This window comes from Strongylocentrotus purpuratus, unplaced genomic scaffold (assembly GCF_000002235.5).
Source record: "Strongylocentrotus purpuratus isolate Spur 01 unplaced genomic scaffold, Spur_5.0 spur5_scaffold_17, whole genome shotgun sequence".
Lineage (NCBI taxonomy): Eukaryota > Metazoa > Echinodermata > Echinoidea > Camarodonta > Strongylocentrotidae > Strongylocentrotus > Strongylocentrotus purpuratus.
Window position 1 is genome coordinate 23,332,077 of NW_022145602.1, and position 20,039 is coordinate 23,352,115.

Below are 20,039 nucleotides of genomic sequence, written 5' to 3' on the forward strand. Positions count from 1 at the left end.
CATAACAAGGGAGAGGCTCGTTCAAATATGCCGCAGCAAAACCTCAGTGGTCGTTTATATTGACGTAAAGTGTAACATGCTTCATATTTTCCCATCGTATAACGCATAGCTCAGTGAAAACGCGCAAGTCCTTTGTTGCGCGCAGTTGCCATATAGTTTATTGCCATAAACATGAAATAATTTTGTTTAAATGCAATAGCGGCTGCTTTTTTTTTTGGGGGGGGGGGCGGTTTCCGCGCCATATCTGAAAAAGCCTTACGGGCATGTTAGGCCATTCATACAGGGATGTAGGAGTTTCTCTTTGTAATTGTATATTGATTTGTGTAAATGTACCCCATTGTTTGAGGGAACCCGATGGTTCCAATATTACTCGTACAGGAGTAAGTAAATTAAATATTCAATGGGGCAAGATATAATTAGGAATTTATCTCATTGAACAAAAAAATATGTATGTATTAAACATTACAGACGCATGGTGAAATCATCTTATGGATTATATATCGAATATACGTTGGTTTTAAAGGGATAGTTGAGTTCTGTTTTCATACCGCAAAGGCCTTCAAAGTGCATGGTTATTGCTCATATTCTTATCTATGACATTTATAGCGCCCTTTTAGAACCTAAAATTGGTATGAAGGTAATTTTAGACCCCAAAATGTGTGAAATTTAGCCAATACAGCTCCACTTTCAAAAAACACGGTGACCGTTAATTAATTATTTAATTAAAAATAACAATACATGAGCCGGCTAATTGTGGGTAATAAAAGCAACACGAAAATGCCAACAAAAAAGCCAACTTTGGCATTGGCTGAAATACGACGTAAAAGGCGTTCGTTTTTTCAACGGCTTTTTCAATTTTTTCAAAATATCTAATAATAATATTTGTGGTGGTACACAAGTATTAGAAATCGTTATATTCCACCCGTCTCTGAACCGATTTTGATCAAACAAAGATGATTTTGTCATTTAAATATTATATTCTTTCAAATTTGACACTCAATTTATCATTATCTCACAATAAAATATTTTGTGTAGCGCCCTCTGCAAGAGAACTCAACTATCCCTTTAACTCAAATAAAATATAATTGTGATAAGCTTGTTTACCCAGGGAAACTTCATCAGCATCAATGTCGTTGAGATTGGGAATCCGTTCAAAGATCATAAATGTTACCAACGTTCAAAGTTCTTTAAGTTTATCCTTCAACTATATCTTATATTTTGCAAAAAAAAACATAATAAAACGTAATACACAATGCGATCCTCTACGCATATACCGATCTGTAAGAACAAATGAATATTCTACTGACTGACTTTTTTCATAACCCATATCTACGCAATAGGCTGCTTCACGAAGATTCTTAATTGTCAATCTTTCTATTGAAATTGCATTATGCGCTAGTAGGTATTCCAAAACTCAAGTATTCCTTCTCAGCCAATATTACCATCGACAATATCCCTTGTTCTTTTTCTTGCACCAATTCATGTGCCTCGATCCTTCCTGAATTATTTGTTTTTTCATCAAATTCAGATCGTGCTTGCAATTTAAAATTCATTTGTACAATCAGTATTATACAGATTTTGCAAATGAGATTGGTACATGCTTGTAATTGTAGCAGACAGTTCTCTCATCAATTCGCCTTAAGTTGGAAAACAGCACAATGTCGATGCTTCATATGAATTGGATTTTGTAACAGAAAGAAGAAAAAAAAATGAACATTCTCCTTTTTTATGTAAACACACTTTCCATGGAGACCTTTGTTCAAACAAAGAGATCATTTTCTAATTGGCTCCATGGTTCAATTCAGTCCATATTTATTATAAAATTTATTGTAAAAGTAATTTCCCCCCCCCCCCCAATCGGATATTTAAAAAAGTATGTTTAACGGAAAGACCTTCTTTTGGCATATCTCTCAGGCTCACATCGGGTGGTAAGGTGGGTGAATTTTTTTTATTACCATGGCATTACCATGGTAACTCGAGTAGTGGCTGTATTAATCGCACACATAATTTTCTCCTCTCTTCTCTGGATTATTATTTCTGGATTATGTATGAAACTAGGTACACCGTTTCTGTTCAGAAAAAGCATCTGGTCTTACACATCTTTTGTACACCTTTTCAGGACAGGAATTTTAGTTTTTCCCCAAAATATATTCATAATTTCTTTGCGACATATTTTTTATTGTTATTTATTAATGTACTTACTATACTTTGTTCAATATATATTTTAAAACAGCATCTGAGGAACTAACACTTCAACAAGCTCTGCTTCTAGTTAGTTCCTCTTTTCTCGTGCTATTTCTATTCCATTTGTCGTTTCATTGTATATTTATTGTGTAATATGCTTATTCATTGTATTATGTTTTGCATGAGAAATGAAATCATTTGAAAGGCTAAATTGAGGAGGAGCGTTGGTAATAATACAATAAATCTCATACATCTGTTGATTGAATGCAGGTTCATTCATGAATGGAAAAACGATGCTAGGTCATGGACGATTACACATCATTGTTGAATATACAGTCAATGTACACACAAACATGAATAACATAGAAATTATGTTCTAGCAGGGCAGAAGGAAAAAAATGACATAGAACTAGTTATATTACATGAACTTTGTTATTTACCCACATTTTGATTGCAAACTATCTCCGGGCAGATATTATACTGAATAAAGCTTGTTCACATATGTCTCGGTAAACCACAGCAAGAAATCCGCCGCGGTTTGTTTACGTGTAAATCAAAACTTTGTGTTATACGATGTAGAAATGTAGAAGCGTATACACTTTACGCCATCATTAAAAAAAAAACAGCCGAGGTTTTGCCGAGTTATATCTGAACGCGAGCCTTACGCCAACAGAGGCAGGTTTTTTTTTATCGTGTCTTGCCACTAGATATGTACATATCGAACCCCACTAAACGAACGTGGTTTGCGGGATGTCGCGTTTATCGTCTCTTCACGATTCAAAATAAAGGCCTTGTCTCTGCGCAGCTGCTTTGCGCCGTTTGACCAGGGAAGCTGACAGTTTCTCGGAGGTCAACTACACACACATGACTTGTTTGTACAACGACATGACACAACACATGGCGCGCTATCCTCCGAACCGGAAATTAACCTGGGAAGGTCCGATTTGTATGTGGGGTTCAAAACAGCTTTGCGTTTATCATGTCTCGGAAACGTGATTCTGGCTGTATGTCACATTCAAAACACACCTTTTTCGGCGTTACAATATGCCCATATCTAAAGACGTTTGAAAAAGGCTTTGCGTTTTTCACCTTAGAAATTTGCCTGAAAGACGTTTGAAAACGCTGATTGTAGGCAAAATATTGGTCAATAAATGCATTCGTTTATGATAGCGACTACATCTTGTCTGTACATAAATTTATTAAGCCCAGCACATCCATCCATCCGTTGAGCTTACTGAAGAAGAATTATTGATCGCCCTTGAATGGAAATAACCGACCAGCTGAAAGAAAAAGGGATGGGAATAGTATACGACCTTTAAGGTTTATCTTGTCAATGATTTTTTTTTATTACACAGTGTTTTATAAATTGTTATACCTCACCTTTTTAAAAGGTGGTCACGATTGGAGAAAACTATAGTTACCTATATTAGGCATAACATTTCCCCAAAGTTTCTATGACACAAAATTACCTTTTGTTTGGGTAAATTTCACCCAACATTTATTGTTTTCATTACGCGTTAAGCAGTGTTCTAGCCTGCCATTGATGTAATAATTTTTTTTTTATCATTCATAACTAGGTCACGCAGAGCACGGAGATACCAGTGAATGAGACAGGACAGTTCATCCAATATGAAAACCTCTTCGTCAAGGCAGAACAAGCCATATCAGCCGCAGCACAGGAATCTCGTATGCCGCCACCTACCGTTACCCCGGAATTACTCAATCATAACAACGCGCATGCCGACGCGCGTGACCTAGCTGACGAGGATGCGATCATGCGCAAGCTGGTTCGGTGTTACAGCAGTGAATCCCTTACGAGTGTGACGTCAGAATCATCGGTACACGAAAATATATTTAGCACGTAAGTATAGGTCACCAAACATTCATCGACTAGCCAATCAAAAGCACTGAACCACTTATATTTCGAAATCGTCATCACCGCACCCATGACCCCGCAACCTCTGTTTTATAAAAACATACCGGTGCATATGAGTAACTATCTCTTAAAGGAAGAGGGTCGTAAGTTTCCATGTGCAGAAGGCCATAAGTCGCCCAAACCAGACTTGGTGGAAAAATCTTTAATGTGTGTTTCAAGTCTGCACACAGCGAACATGTAGGCATGTCATGTAATACCTCTTAGTCTCTCGGAGAGTCTCCGGGTGAGGGAAAAGTGAGTTAATGTCTTTACCGTTTGGGGGTATGCAAGGCATTTAATACATAAAACCTGTTGGTCATAAGACTAAAGGTTGATCCTGGTGATTGACAACACCTGTTATTGGGTAAACACCCGAGTGGTGTTTAAAGACCGTCAATACTACTGGGCCAGAAGGGAATAGACCACACAGCGAGGTCACTGACAGGTGGCTATCGCATTAACTCAGCTCTAAACTAACATAAGAAAAAGAGGATCATGGGGGACCAACAGGCACCGATTGGGGAAGTTTTCTACATAGAGTGAGCAAGTAGCTACAAGTAGGACAGTGGGGTTTTAAATTCCCACTGAGAGCCCACTCGTATGCGTCTTTAAAAATCTTGTCATAATATTAACTATAATAAATCGTAGATACAGATTAAATGTCATGCTGGTAAAAACTAAGAGAAATCAATCAAACCGTAAAAAGATGGAAAGAGACAGTGACGGGAACATTAATGTGTATAATAGAATAAGCCTGGAGATAACTATAGTAGACGCACGCATGACCACCTAGGGAAAGGAGAAGAGATGGGAGGAAAATACAGATAGATTATAAAGATTGATACATGAGTGACAGAAGGAAAGAGGGATATAGAGAGGGGAAGCAGAGAGAAAAAAATACAATTTGGAAAATAGACAGATTGACAGAGTCAGAGAGAGAGAGAGAGAGTCAAAAGGAAAGAGAGAAACGATGAGGGAGAGAGAAACAGAGAGAAGAGCGGGTGAGAAGAGCGAGAGAGAGAGAGAGAAATAGAGGGAGAAAGAAGGAGATAAGAGAGAAAGAGAGAGGGAGGGAAAGAGGGAGAGATAGAAAATAGAAAGATAAAACTGGAAGAAGAGGATGAGAGAGAGAGAGAGAGGGAGGGAGAGAGAGAGAGAGAGACAAAAAAAGATGGGGAGTGATAAATGCAGGCTCTATAAGGAACACAGAGAGCATTGCAAACAAGACTTGATGAATGAATGTGCTTCAGGCACATAATGGATGTGGATTCAGAGTGTGTACTATATATTATAACACATTGCTTGCACATCCCTTCATCGCTCAACTAAAATTTGACTATTTTTTTCTCCTTAGCGAGATTAAAAAAAATTATATTCCGTGACAAAATGCTAAGATGTAAAAGGAAAGAACGAAATGGATAATTATACTACGACGAATTATCAATACCATGGCGAATGTTACTGCAAGCAGTTGTATTGCAGAGAATAAAAAGAATCAAACGTTATACTAAACCAAACAAAAATCAATCCTGCATGTATAAGTTTCTATATTTTTCAGTAGTTGGTCGCCCCACATTTTGGGCAGGTGCTGTAGATTTTGTAAGCAATCATTTCACATCTAACTTAGATAAACTTCGCAATGAACCAACCTAATGTCGAACCTGTACCGATAAAAAAAGGGGGGGGGGGGTGTTTCACAAAGATCCTAAGTTGGACTTAACAATTATGGAAAGCCATTAGCATTCATTTTATTTTATATTATCAAGGAGATGTTATGTTCCGTTTTGATGTGGAGTTTATAAAAAGTCTGAAATACTTACATTTTCACTTTCGAATATATTTTATTTTAAGGCTCCAAATGGCTCTCCATAATTGTTAAGTCCAACTTAGAGTTAAGTTCGACTTAGGATCTTTGTGAAACACCCCCTGATTGTTTTCCTTTAACAACACTATATAGGGTAAGGAATTATTTTAAAAGACCTGCAAAAGGACTGAGCTTGCGTTTGTGTGTGTCTGTTGAGGGGGGAGGGGGAGGGGGGGGGTCAGAAAAAACCCGTCCAAAAAAGTTTCAAAACTTCATTGATTCTTTACTCGGAGTTGCGTAAACAATCACATGGGGATGGAATAATGGCTCTGTGGTATAGAGCAGTAACATTGTAACTTGGAGGTTCGGTGTTCGATACCATTATCTAAGCGCCAGTGCCCTTTTTGTGATACATTGGTGTCCATCACCTAGTCCTTCTAATTCGAATTAAAGTCTTGAGCAAACCTACAAGCACATACAACACAATCGCATAGAAACGTAATAACAGTCAAAGCTGTATGCAAAATGATTGAAATGAATATCCATCACAGAACTGGGTGAAGTAGAAAAGCCAGACAGACTGTTAAATCTTGACCCGCGCTCCTAGGAAGACCCTTTCGATCGGTACACGCAGGACATAGGGCACTTCAAAGAAATGATGACGTCATACAGCGGCCTTCTTGAAACGCAATATCACCTGCTTCGGTTCGATCTTATTTCACTTTCATGATTGCCTTCATTATAATAAAACACATCTTCACATCTCAAAAACAAAATATCAAGGGGTGACTCAAATTTATCCCGGAGTAGCTGCAAATGCATGTTTCTGTGAAGAAGTTTTCTTGACTTAGTAGTCACGAATGTGCAAGTTCAAAAGCCTGGCTGGAAATCTAATAGACATAGTTTCTTATTCGATTGCTCTCTCTCTCTCTCTCTCTCACACACACAATCCCGCTCCCTCTTTCTCTCTCCCTTTCTCTTTCTCTCTCTTTCTCTCTCTCTCTCTCTTTCTCTCTCTATTTCTCTCTCTCTCTGTCGCTCTCTCTCTTGATCATGTACGTGTTATAAGACGATTGTATGGCTTTTTACACGACCCTAGGGGCTATACGTAGGCCGTATAGGGAAGTTGGTTATTATCACGATTCATAACCAATTAGGCTCAAGATGAAACGGCAACAATAGTCAGAGAATCAGAATAACAAAATCATAATTCGAAACCATAATTCGAAACTTTCATTAAGAGGTGTTTTTATGCCATTATTTTGGGACTGTCTTTATCTCTGTTAATTTGGACAATTTAAGGCATTTCGTCTAATCACAATGTGCCATTATAGCTCTAATATGCATGCCCCCCCCCCCCCCCACACACACACAAACACATATTTGCGTGAACAATGCAACAACAACAAGATTTGTATCATCTAAATGAAACTACGTTGAGCAAATTTAAGATAACTATTGTGAGAAATTACAATGACAGTAAGCCTCATCACATAACGTTAAAATTGGTTGTAAGGGCGTCAATACGTGTCACATGTCACGTACTGGTCACGTGATCGCTAAAGCTAAACTTCACGTTTCGTTACACATGATGCTGAAATCAATTTAGATTCTCACAAAGTGCTTTCATTGAGCGGTGAAGAGAACAGTATATGAGAACGAAGGATGCAATGTTATTGTTATGAATTAGTCAACATGAGCGTGCTGCTACGAAATAAATATTAGAGAGAGAGAAATAGAGAGAGAGAGAGAGAGAGAGAGAGAGCTAAAATTATCATTAGTATCATTCGATAGAGAGATAGAGCAACACACACACACACGCGCACACGCACAAACGCTCACGCACGCACGGACACCCAAGCATTCATATTTAATTCATAAAGAGAGAAAGAGAGAGAGAGAGATAGACAGAAAGATAGGGAGAAGAGGGAGTGAATTGAGTTCGATGATATTATGATATTGATAACTACTATGAGGGTTAATGCTACTTTGGTTAAAACAGTGACAGCGGGGATCATAAATACTATATTGATCTTAACAAATATGACAAATGATGATAATGGTGATGATAAAAATGATGATGATGGTGATGGTGATGATGATGATGATGATGATGACAGTGATGATGATGATGAGGGTGTTGATGATGATGATGATGACAGTAATGTCATGCTGCTGCTGCTGATGTTCAATAGTAATGATGGTGGTGGTGGTGATGACAATGATGATGCTGATAGTGATGATGAAGAGGAGGAGGATGCTGTGATGATGATAGTGAAGATGATAGTGATGACATTGATGACAAAGATGGCGATGACATGAAAAAAAAAGGCTTGAGCAGCTTTAGGCTCCACAATGGGGATAACATTTAAGTAAAATAATAATAACGATAATAAGAGGCTATTTGTGGTCAATGGAAAACAAATTTTTAGTCATATGCTGTTTATGTATATTACAATCATCTTTTAAAATATTTTGTAAATTACCTTTTTTTTTTCCTTCTCATTATGAATGAGCACAATATATAATTAATTTATGTAATATTAGTATGGGTTCCTTGATAGGCATGTTGGTCTTTGTTATTCCATCCAGATTATGAGTAGTACATGTTTCTTTTGAATCTTTGTTTTCGGTATATTGTATATATTAAATACATGTTGATTGCATTTATTTTGGTCGTTTTAAACAAATGTGGAAATAAAGTTGAACTTGAATTTGACAACTGAATTATTTCACTCCCTTATGGTTAAATACAAGCACTGGCAGCTCACGCATGCATTGTGTTGCATCTACAATACAACCTTTATCTTCAATCTTGAACAATAAATCTTAAATCGTGATCTGGCTAAATTAAGTTCTTTTTTGGCAGAAAATACAAAGTTCAACCTTCTTAGTGGTGGGGTAGTTAGTTTGTAGCTGACAATGTGTTCAATTTCATATTCTAACCACACCACTCACGGCATCTGACAAGTTATTGATTTGTATTGACCATTTTCAACTCGGTCAATACAAAATACAACCTTTATCTTTAATCTTGAACATTAAATCATAAATCGAGAACTGGCTAAATTAAGATTCCTTTTCGCAGAAAATACAAATTTCAACCTTCTTAGTGGTGGGGGTAGTTAGTATGTAGCTGACAATGTGTTCAATTTCAAATTCTAGCCACAACACTGACAGCGTTTGACAAGTTATTGACCTGTATTTACCATTTTCAACTCGTGTGAAGTAAAATTGATTGTACGATTAGCACTTTAAATTATTGACCTTACAGCGAAACCTGTCTATGGAGGCCACACAAGGGAAACAGGAGAAGTTGCCAGGTGACAGGTGACCTTTCTAGACAGGTTCTAAAACACACATTTCATCCTAGAGGGGGGCATCATATAGGTGACCACTGTAGACAGTCACATTTTATAGATGTGACTGTACTTTGGAGGCCCTTTGAATATCTCTTGCACTGGAATATGTGCGAGCTTTAATCATTATCTTTTCGTTTTCTTTCTTTGACGTTGATTTTTTTTTTTTATTAATTTTTTTTATGACAGAGCGGGTCAGGTTGAGGTCATCATCGAGTATTCATCAGATCCATCTCGTCTTATCGTCACCGTGGTACAGGCGCGTGACCTTCGACCTTTACCTGAAGGGGCGGCACTTTCTGACACCTACGTCACACTCTATCTTGACCCTGATAACGATGTCAAAGGTCAAACGAAGATATACAGAAGAAGCTTCAGTCCGGTCTACAATGAAAGGTAAAAATAACGTTTCGATCTTTCAGACCTATATACAGTAGATATTTTTCCTTTTGGGGGGCTAATTAAAGGTAAAAACCAGTTCTGGTCATGCGATTGCATTGTGAAAGAAACGTTGTGGAATCGATTAGAAAAGGTTGATCATCTAGCATATATAACTATTGGTGTGTACTACAAGGTTCTGGAATCATCAAAATGATAAGACATTTGGCCCAGGCTTGGTAAAGTTACAAGCAATGTACACAAAAAGATGTAGATGGGACTACGCGATAAATTATTATATCTATCTGGACTGGATAGATATAATAATTTACCATATATATCAATTAGTAGGCGGTTTCCCGTGAAAATGTTATCATCACGTACTAGTCCAAACATATTCTTTCACATGATTGGTAATAAGAGCTTCCATTTCATTTTTTGAGAGGGGAGGGGGGCATTTCCAAAACTGGTCTATACCTATGGTATCGATGTTATAATTTTGGAAACCTTACAGAACTTGTACATGTTTACATTGTTCGAAACCATGGTGCTAGAAGATGGAATTGACAGCAGACATATATGATGCAGGCTTACTTATCGATGAAAGGAGACTAATAAATAGTCGCAGGATTATACATATATAATTCCGTATTAGGTTGCTGCTTTTTCCTTTCTTTTCATTCATTCCGGGATTTGTTTCTTGATGTTTATTGTGCTTTGACTGTCTATACATTTAAATACATATGTATTTACTCTCTCTCTCTCTCTCTCTTTCTCGTTTCTCCATTTTCACTGTCTTGTTACCCTCTCTTTTATATAAAGTTTGCCTTGTCCGTATATTTAACAGCTTTTTCTCAATTGAGACTTGTTCAAGTATGAAGAGGTCACAACCAACGCGGTTTTTGATAACGTGTAAATGCAAGGCAACTGTGCACTATCATGCAACACAGGTCATACGCGTATATATGCACTGAGCTCTCTGTTATAAAATATATGAAGCGTATTACATTTACTTCGTTACAGTAAACCACCACGGTTGTTACCGCGTCATGATTCAAAGATGGGATGAGAGCAGGGGAAAGCAAATTTCAGTATATAACAGCAGTCTTGTTCAGGTATGAAGAGGTCATAACCGCAGCGGTTTTTGATAACGTGTAAATGCAAGGCAACTGTGCACATGCAACGCAGGTCCTATGCGCGTATTCACTAAGCTCTCTGTTATAAGATATGAAAGCGTTTTACATTTACTTCGTTACAGTAAACCACCACGATTCACCGCGTCATATCTGTAAGAAGCTTTGCAATCTCGTATCTCTCTCCGTATACTGTCATTTTTCATCAGACATGAATGCAATTTCATCTTGTCTGGAGTGAAGTGGTAGAAGGTTTGATCGACTTTCACTTCTTCCAATATTGACTGATGGGACCGTAGCAGGCCACCAGTCTAATAAATCATCCCGACTGAAATTTGCTTTGCCCTACTCTCATCCCATCTTTGATTCATTCGTTCTATCTCTCCTCCGTTCTTCCTTACCAGTACTCTATCTCCCACTCTCTCTCTCTCTCTCTCTCTTCCTCAATCCTCATCTCTTCTTTTAATATGTCCCTCCGACCTTTTCTCCTCTTTACCATCCCCCCCCCCCCTCCCTGGGAGTCTCACCCACGCACACTCTATATCTCTCCTTAGTTCTCTCCTCTCGCTCTCTTTACATGATGATATCTCTTTCTCCCTTATCTATCTCATCCTATCCCTTCTCGTTATTCTCTCTCTCTCTCTCTCTCTCTCTCTATCTGTCTCCATATCTTTCTCTTTATCTCTCTCTCTCTCTCTCTCTATCTCTCTCTCTCTCTTTCTCCACCTCTCTGGGTCTCTCTTTCACACAGAGAACACACGCACGTGCACGCGCTTAATTCCACTATATACTCCGCACTGATTTGCCTTCATCGATGACAGTGCACTGTTTGAGCACAATTTTCATCAAGCATCGCATCAGCCCAACAAATTTGCGTCAATGTGATTTTCCAATATTTCTTTCCTCAAGATCTACTTCAATAGTTATTCAAATTGTAATAAGTTAGATTTGTTGGGATTTTTAAGTCAACTTCATAAAAATGTACCTTTATTTCAGTCCCTAAATATATCCTAAATCATATATCCTATATCATTATATCCTATATCATATATCCTATATCCTCTCCAAGCGCTATAGTTCTCCTTAAAACTATATGCTAAGAAAGATAACAAACAGTCCTTTTCAGGACTATACACACCCCCAAGAAAGATTACCGACTCAGAGTCCTTTTCAGGACTCCTCAACCCCCTCTCTCTCTCACACACATGGTGCACCCGCAAGCCTACTGTATAACAAAATACCTGTAGTTTAATAAATTTCTGTCGTTTAATAAACCTGTTTTGTTGGTAAACCAATAGTGGTAAACGATATCACAAATGGTGTTTATTACACATGTTATTCTGACTTATTGGATGTTTTTCTTTGTGAATGTTGAAGGTTTTCAATGCGGGTCCGATGGGAGGACCTACCCCGCCGGACATTACGATTGACAGTGATGAACTATGATAGACACGCTCGTCATGAGGAGATAGGGCAGACCGAGCTACAGCTGGAGGACATTGATTGGCAACATGGACCCTTTAACACGTGGCTTAATCTCCACGATTCTAATGAAGTGAGTTTGGGTGTCTTTATACTCTCACGAAGCGACGGGTAATAATACTCATAACTTCTACTTACTCTCTTAAAACAAAGAGTGAATTTTCACTCTATTTTCACTTTCTTGGGAGTGACGTCCGTGATCACTTGTTTAGGAGTGATAATCGGATTGGTTTTAGAGTGCTCTCTAAGAAGAAAAGAGTGAATGTTCACTCTATTTTCATTACATTTTCACTCTCCAGAGGAGTGACGTCCGTGATCACTCGATTTTTTTTAGAGAGTATAAAGCGTTCTTCATAAGAGATTTATATCAAAGCGCTTTACAATATTTATGCAGGTAAAACTAAAGGAAGAAATGACAAGAGAACGAAAGCGAAATTATCAAACATAAGATAAGTAAGGTAACAATTTAAGAGCTAGGTTGGTAGGTTGAATATGTCTTTTCCATTTATGGTTTTTAATTTTGATCTATACAAAGTAATATCAGAGATGCAACGAATGGAGGCTGCAAGAGAATTCCACAAACGTGGAGCAGAGCAGAGGGTATTCCATATCAATCGTGTCGTGGTATAGCGGTTCGTTCACTTATCTCTCAAAGCAACGGGTGAGGGTTCGAATCCCATCCCCGGTGCCACAGTCCTTTTGGTAAAGCATTAATCCATATTATAAGATGATGACGTGGATCCTAATCAAATGCTTGGTTAAGAGCGTACACGTGACCAGGCACTTATTTTGCCTAACACGTAGTTTAGATAATGACCGGTCATTAGTAAAATCATGTAATAAAACATCATTTTATAAACCAAATAAAATATAATCTTACAAAACAAATAATACACATTATTGTATTCGGGCATTAGTAAAATTACCCACACAAGTTACCTTTGGAATAGAAACACGCCAGAGGGGATACTATTGCCCTCACTGCTGTGTATTATTTGTATAATAACCCCTCTCCACCCAGGTGCATATGGGTACCTGCCAATTGCTGAATGTAATAATAATTTCAGGGCCCCAAGGAAGAGCATCATAAATTTGTTTCCCCTTCCACAGGGTTCCTTTATTAAATAAATCGTTCACATAATTATGTATACAAGAATACATACATGCAGAATTTCAAAATGATATTCTTGGCCATTCAACATAATGGTAAGAACATACATTTATAGATACCAGTTACAAATTGCAGTTCACTTTTTTAGATATCCCAGATTTACTTGGCAAAACAATTTTAGAAGAAATAAATAATCACAAACACTTTGCAAAAAGTAACCACTTTTTCATGAATTTCTTTTCTTTCGGATTTGTTTTGCATATATACTTTTACATATATAGAGAGCATCATTAATGATCATGGTTCTTTCCCCGTTCTAGCTATTGTTAGTACTACTATCATTATACATGAATATTTTTTTGTGTTCATTTCGTCAGCTGACTGCATTGATATCATTGTGTGTGTGTGTGTGCGTGTGGTTTTCCCAAATTCCATAGAAATCAGGTTAGGATTACGTAATGTATCATTTTCATATTCACATATTATAATTGGGCACGCACAAGGATATTGAAAGTGCGTTAGGTTGATTTTACCAAAGTAGGTGCTATTATTTTTGTGTGTATTTTTGTGCACTTTTTCTTCTCCATGCGCCTGGAACACATTAGTCATGTGGAGTTGGCACATTACACATACTCTATATTATTATTTATTTATTGTGTTTATAACTAAAATCAAGATACTGAATTACTTAATTTGAATAAAAAATAAATACCCTTTGGATGTGTCGTAATCAAACTTATTGCTACTTGTAAGTGTCGGCTTGCATGGTGATGTAGATATACAGTAGGCTCACGGGTTACGACGGATAGTAAACCTGTTCAAAACGTCGAGCCTCTCCCGTCACTCATCCTCTCCAAGCGCTATAGTTCTCCTTAGAACTATAAGCTAAGAAAGATAACAGTCCTTTTCAGGACTACACACCCCAAGAAAGATTACCTAGTCAGAGTCCTTTTCAAGACTCCTCAATCCTCTCTCTTTCTCTCTCACATGGTGCACCCGCAAGCCTACTGTATATCAAACTTATTGTCACATATGTTTTCTCTCATACAGAAGCCAGAGAACCTAGGAGACATCATGTTTTCTCTGAGCTATCTTCCAACAGCCGAACGACTTACCGTGGTCATCGTTAAAGCTAGGGGCCTTATATGGAGTGATAACAAAAAATCAGGAGGTAAAATAATAATAATACTATCTAATTTTTATATAGCGCTTAATACAAATGTCTCTATAAAGCGCTTAATACAAATGTCTCTAAGCGCTTAATACAAATGTCTCTAAGCGCTTTACAAAATAATGTACATTTAAAATCCATTCCATCCAATTAAAGCCCCACTTCCCTACTTATGGCTAATTCTGCCCTCTATATAATAATAATAATAATACAATATTTATAAAGCGCATAATAAACAAAAATTTCTCTATGCGCTGTACAAGCAGGAATAACGAGAAATATATAGTAAACACTGCCTAAGCGGTGACCATTGGTCCTCCATGATCCCCTTTTTCTTATGTTAATTGAGAGTTGATTTGATGAGATAACCACCTGTCAATGACCATGCAGGGAGATCTAATCCCTCCTGGCCAAACTAGTGCAGAGGGGCTTTAAACACCAATATCAAAAGTTCATTTTCGTAATGTGACCAAACCTGATGCATACGTCTTTGTGAAGTGCCTCAATGCAAATATTTAATTCACCTGTAACGAATAATTACATTTCAATAGTCAGAACGCAAAATACATATATTACATGTTGTTGGGCAAGGTAAGCCATGATTTTTTTCCTACGGGGCAACAAATAATGTATGCAGTCGCATTGTGAATATTGAAATAAAATTATTCATAACATATCAATAAAATAATTCGTAACGAGGCACTTCACAAAACGTATGCATTATATTTGGTTTCATTACGGAAAAGGTCTATTCTATCTTTAATTCACATTTGCCCCACTCCATCGAGATGTAAATGGGTATCTGACAGTTGCTAGGGGAATAATTGCAGGGCCCTCAGGAAGAACCTCATTAATTCTCTTGAGGCTTTCCCGGGTTAACACCATTATTAGTATGAAAATGAAACATAGTTTCGATTTCGTTCATATGAACTGGTATCAGATGACTTTAGTTACAAATAATCGTAAAACATTTCAAATGTACTTAAGTTCAGGTGAATTATTATAACCATTAACCAAGTCATTTTTTTCATTTGGATTCAAATAAATTAAAACTACATTTCAAGTAAGTTGCAATTGAGATCAATTCTAATCTGATTCCAACAGCAAAGAAATCAATCAAAATGACGGGTACATTATATGAAACTCGATTTGTCTTCCAAAATAGAATTGGATATAATGAAACACAATTACATTTAGGTAAATCCAAATCAAAGATCCAATAAAAAAAACAGCAATTACATTTAATTCAAATTACAGTTAATTGATAATACGGAAAAATAATCAAATGTAGCTCAATTCAATAAAATATAATAGAAATCAAATCACATCAAATTACATCAAATCGAATCACATTTTACATCTCTATCCATATATTCGTTTGTGATAGTGTATCTTGTACAGAACGGAAAGAAGATAGGTGAAAAGATGGCATCAACAATCAAACTAAATCAAATCAACATCAAATCACATATATGCTTCTATTTTGACTGCAGATCCTTTTGTAAAAGTGTAACTTCTACAGAACGGCAAGAAGATAGGTGAAAAGATGACGTCAACAATCAAATAAAATCACGTCTATGCTTCTATTTTGATTGCAGATCCATTTGTGAAAGTGTACCTTCTACAGAACGGCAAGAAGATAAGTAAAAAGAAGACATCAATGAAAAGAAGTGAAACGTGTCCTATCTTTAATGAGGCTATGATGTTTTCTGTGCCATCGACCATTCTAGAGGTAAGAAGGCATTTATTCAAATAGAAATTATATATCAATATAGCCTATTTTTTCACGCTTTCCCTCATTATTTCACATTATCTCTCATTGTAAGTACCGGTACAAGAAGGTTCAGATGATACATCGACTTAGTTTGAAAATGTTTATATTTTATAATCGTATGTTTTTGTATTTAATTCTTGGTCCGTTATATGTTTATATTCCTTTTAATCATATGATGGTAATCCATGTCAATTCAGTCGTGAGACTGCAACTGTTGACTTTAAAAAACAGTTTTTGATTAATAAAACTTTTCAATCGTTATAAAAATATGCAGGATAGAAATGAAGAGAATAATTAATCAAAAATGGTGGCACGCACCCTTCCCTTATCTGTACTGTATATAGAAGGTCGCTCTTAACGCGTAATTTGGATAATGACCGGTCATTATCCAATTCTAATGACCGATCATTAGTAAAATCATGTTACAAAACATAATTTCATACAAAAAAATAAAACATAATCTTATAAAACAAATAATGCACATCATTTGTTCGGGCATTAGTAAAATTACCTACACTCGGTACCTTTGGAACAGTCCAAACACCCTCGGCCACGCCTCGGGCGTGTTAGACTGTTCCAAAGGTACCTTGTGTGGGTAATTCTTACTAATGCCCCATATCACTGCTGTGTATTATTTGTATATTCATGACAGCATGTAATGGTATATCAAGCCTGGGTTTCTAAAATGAAGAGGATGGTTTATTTCTCCTACGCCAAATCTGATGTAAAATTCGACCTCATGGCACAAATTATATTGTTCTATAGATTTAGGAAAATATATAACTATCTAAGTAGCCTATTCATAATATCATTGTTTTGGAAATATTTTCATGCAATTTTCAACAATCAAATTTATAGAGACCTAGGGGGGGGGGGTGTTTCAAAAAGATGCTAAGTTGAACTTATCTCTAAGTTGGATTTAAGAATTATGGAAAGCCGATAGCATCTTTGAAAATATTTTGTAAACGTTATTTTAAAAGGCATAACATGTTGATCATTTACCTTTTCTAGTATCAAGGAGATTTCATGTTCTTGATGTGGTATTTATGAAAAGTCTAAAATACTTGATTTTTGCTTTCGAATACATTTTGATTTAGGGCTACAAATGGCTCTCCATAATTTTTAAGTCCAACTTAGAGTTAAGTTCGACTTAAGATCTTTGTGAAACACCCCATTGGTTACCAAACTGTCTCAATACCCCATTAGCATTCACTGCTAAACTGTCTCCACCCCTCTGTCTCTCTCTCTCTCTCTCTCTGTCTCTCTCTTCTAGAAAGTCACCCTACGTATTACTGTAGCTCAGTTTGGTATGGGTGGTAAGACCCCCAGCGTCGGTCACGTGTTAATTGGTGCTAACGCCAAAGGATCATCACTAAGCCATTGGAATCAGATGCTAATCTCTCTCAGAAAACCTGTCGCTATGTGGCATTCCCTCAGGAAATAGCTATCCATTCCTATCAGATGATACTGCTGTCTTCCTGATAGAAAGAGCTGCTAAAGCTGCCATTCTCAGACAAAAGGAAAGCGAATGAAATCTTTCGAAAGACGGTTGGAACGCAGTTGGGCCTCGAGAGTCGTTCATATATGACGCTGGAAAACCGCGGGTTGGGAAAATTGTGTCTGACACCGCCTATAACGTAGGTCTGAAGGATATAAGTGAGATTACGAAGGGTGTTTGTTTGTATGTACTCGATGATCGTTATTGCACCAAGTCGGTGCTGTTCTAAGATGTATGCCTTCTTCAGCAGACTGTCAAACATGATAACTATTTATTTTGTATCGTACTATTGTACTATTGTGTAGATAAAATAACTAAAGATGTATTCTCTACTGGACAACAGATCAAACCGATTTTTTAAATAAATATAGTGAAGACACAAGTTTGTAAATCATTTCACCTCTTCCGTGTTTCTAACATTCATATTTTCACATAGAAGTGAACATGTCAAGTAAAATGTACTGGTATTTCAAGCTTTTTTCAAATTTAAAGATACATTTTAATTCTGGTAAATATAGAAAATAATTTTTCCCAGAATCCAACGAAACTAACACTGAATGTTCAAGATTACAAATAAATGATCGACATGTGCCAAACAATTTTGGTAGAAGATATATACTGGTAGAGAAATGAGCATAATAAAGATAAGGCAATCCGAGTAAGTAGCCCCCCCCCCCCCCCCCACCACGCTGTGTTATTTAGGGTACGCAAGCGTGTTTCCTCCTTTTCGAAAACACCCCTTAAAGGTAATACAAAGTTTTGGGAAATTTTGGAAATTGGGTGGATAGTGATTCTTTAAAATTTTGATATATTTGGATGCCCCTGTGGATGTATTATAAGCACCAGAAAATTTAGCCCCTCAAACACTTGTGTTTTCGAGAAAAATTGAATATAAAAATTTACCGGTGCTCCCGGTAAATTGTGATAAATTTCAAATAGCGCATACGGCCAAACAATGGTAGCTGCGACCATGAAAATCTCAGAAATTGTAGTTGTGATATATAATTTCCAAACGGGAATAGCCAACCGGTCGATTTTAGTCAAGAAACATTGTTTTATAGCTTAATTAATATCGTGACCTTGAGAGGGAGCTATACATCATACAGAGTTTATTATTTACAATTTCATAACTTAAGACTCGGTTTCAAGCGCGACAACAATCACTGAATATTGTAGGATCGCATATGCTTCCAATATGTTCATTTGAACCAAATTCATGACCCCATACCAAAACTTTGTATTACCTTTAAGTCCGGTGTGTAAAGTCAATTTTGTGTATGTACGAGCCGGACTTTGGGGCATGAAAAGTACCCCTTTACCGGACATTTTGGTAACATGCGCATGCGGTCATTCCGACCCCGGAGTGGGGGGGGGGGGGGGGGAGTAGGGCCGACACCATGTGCTTGACACTGGTCACTGTGTGGTTGAGAATTGTGATTTTTATCAAAGATGATGCCAAGTAAGTTCTTGTGCGTTTTTTTTTATTTCACTGGTTCGAACAACCAATCTACTGTAGGATAAACAATCCAGAATAAATCAGAGCAGTTTTCACTCAAAATACGATTCCCATACCAGGGCACAAGATTAGCTTTAAAGGCCCACTGCACTACTTGTAGCTACTTGCGCCCTCTATATAACAAACAATGCCTAATCGGTGACCATTGGTCCCCCATAATCCTCTTTTTCTTATGTTAACTGAGAGCTGAGTTGATGAGATAACCACCTGTCCAGTGACCTTGCAGGGCAGTCTAATCCCTCCTGTAAACTACGGCAGATAAGCTTTAAAGGCACACTGTCCTACTTGTAGCTACTTGCTCCCTCTATAATTATAGAAAACTTCCCAAATCGGTGCCTGTTGCATGGTCCCCCATGATCCTCTTTTTCTTATGTTAAATGAGAGCTGAGTTAATGAGATAGCCACCTGTCACAGTGACCTCGCTGGCTCGCTTGGTGGTCTTATCCCTTCTGGCTGAAGTAGTAAAGCCTGCCTTTAACTTACACAAAGTGCAATAAATAATATATGTACAGTGTAGTTGCAAGAATGTGACAGGTGTATGTTAGTTTAAAATTATCTTATCTAGAAAATCATTTGCATTAGTTGATTTAGACCATTTAGGGGCAATTTTTACAAAGTCAATTCTACATTAAGATGCAGTTATTGTGTAAAATGTCTTAATGTTGTGATCTGTCAAAAACTGTATATTGATTATCTAACTAATGTATAGGTACT

General features: G+C 37.1%; 1 protein-coding gene across 1 annotated transcript; it reads left to right on the plus strand.

The window, feature by feature from the left end:
* Positions 1 to 354: 354 nt before the first annotated feature.
* Positions 355 to 18,335, plus strand: LOC579740 (synaptotagmin-12). Its single transcript, XM_030988315.1, has 8 exons — positions 355 to 380; positions 1,915 to 1,933; positions 3,762 to 4,045; positions 9,452 to 9,658; positions 12,151 to 12,328; positions 14,417 to 14,537; positions 16,136 to 16,269; positions 17,585 to 18,335. The coding sequence occupies exons 1-8, from the start codon at positions 355 to 357 to the stop codon at positions 17,753 to 17,755; spliced, it is 1,140 nt and encodes a 379-aa protein (XP_030844175.1). The 3' UTR covers positions 17,756 to 18,335.
* Positions 18,336 to 20,039: the final 1,704 nt, after the last annotated feature.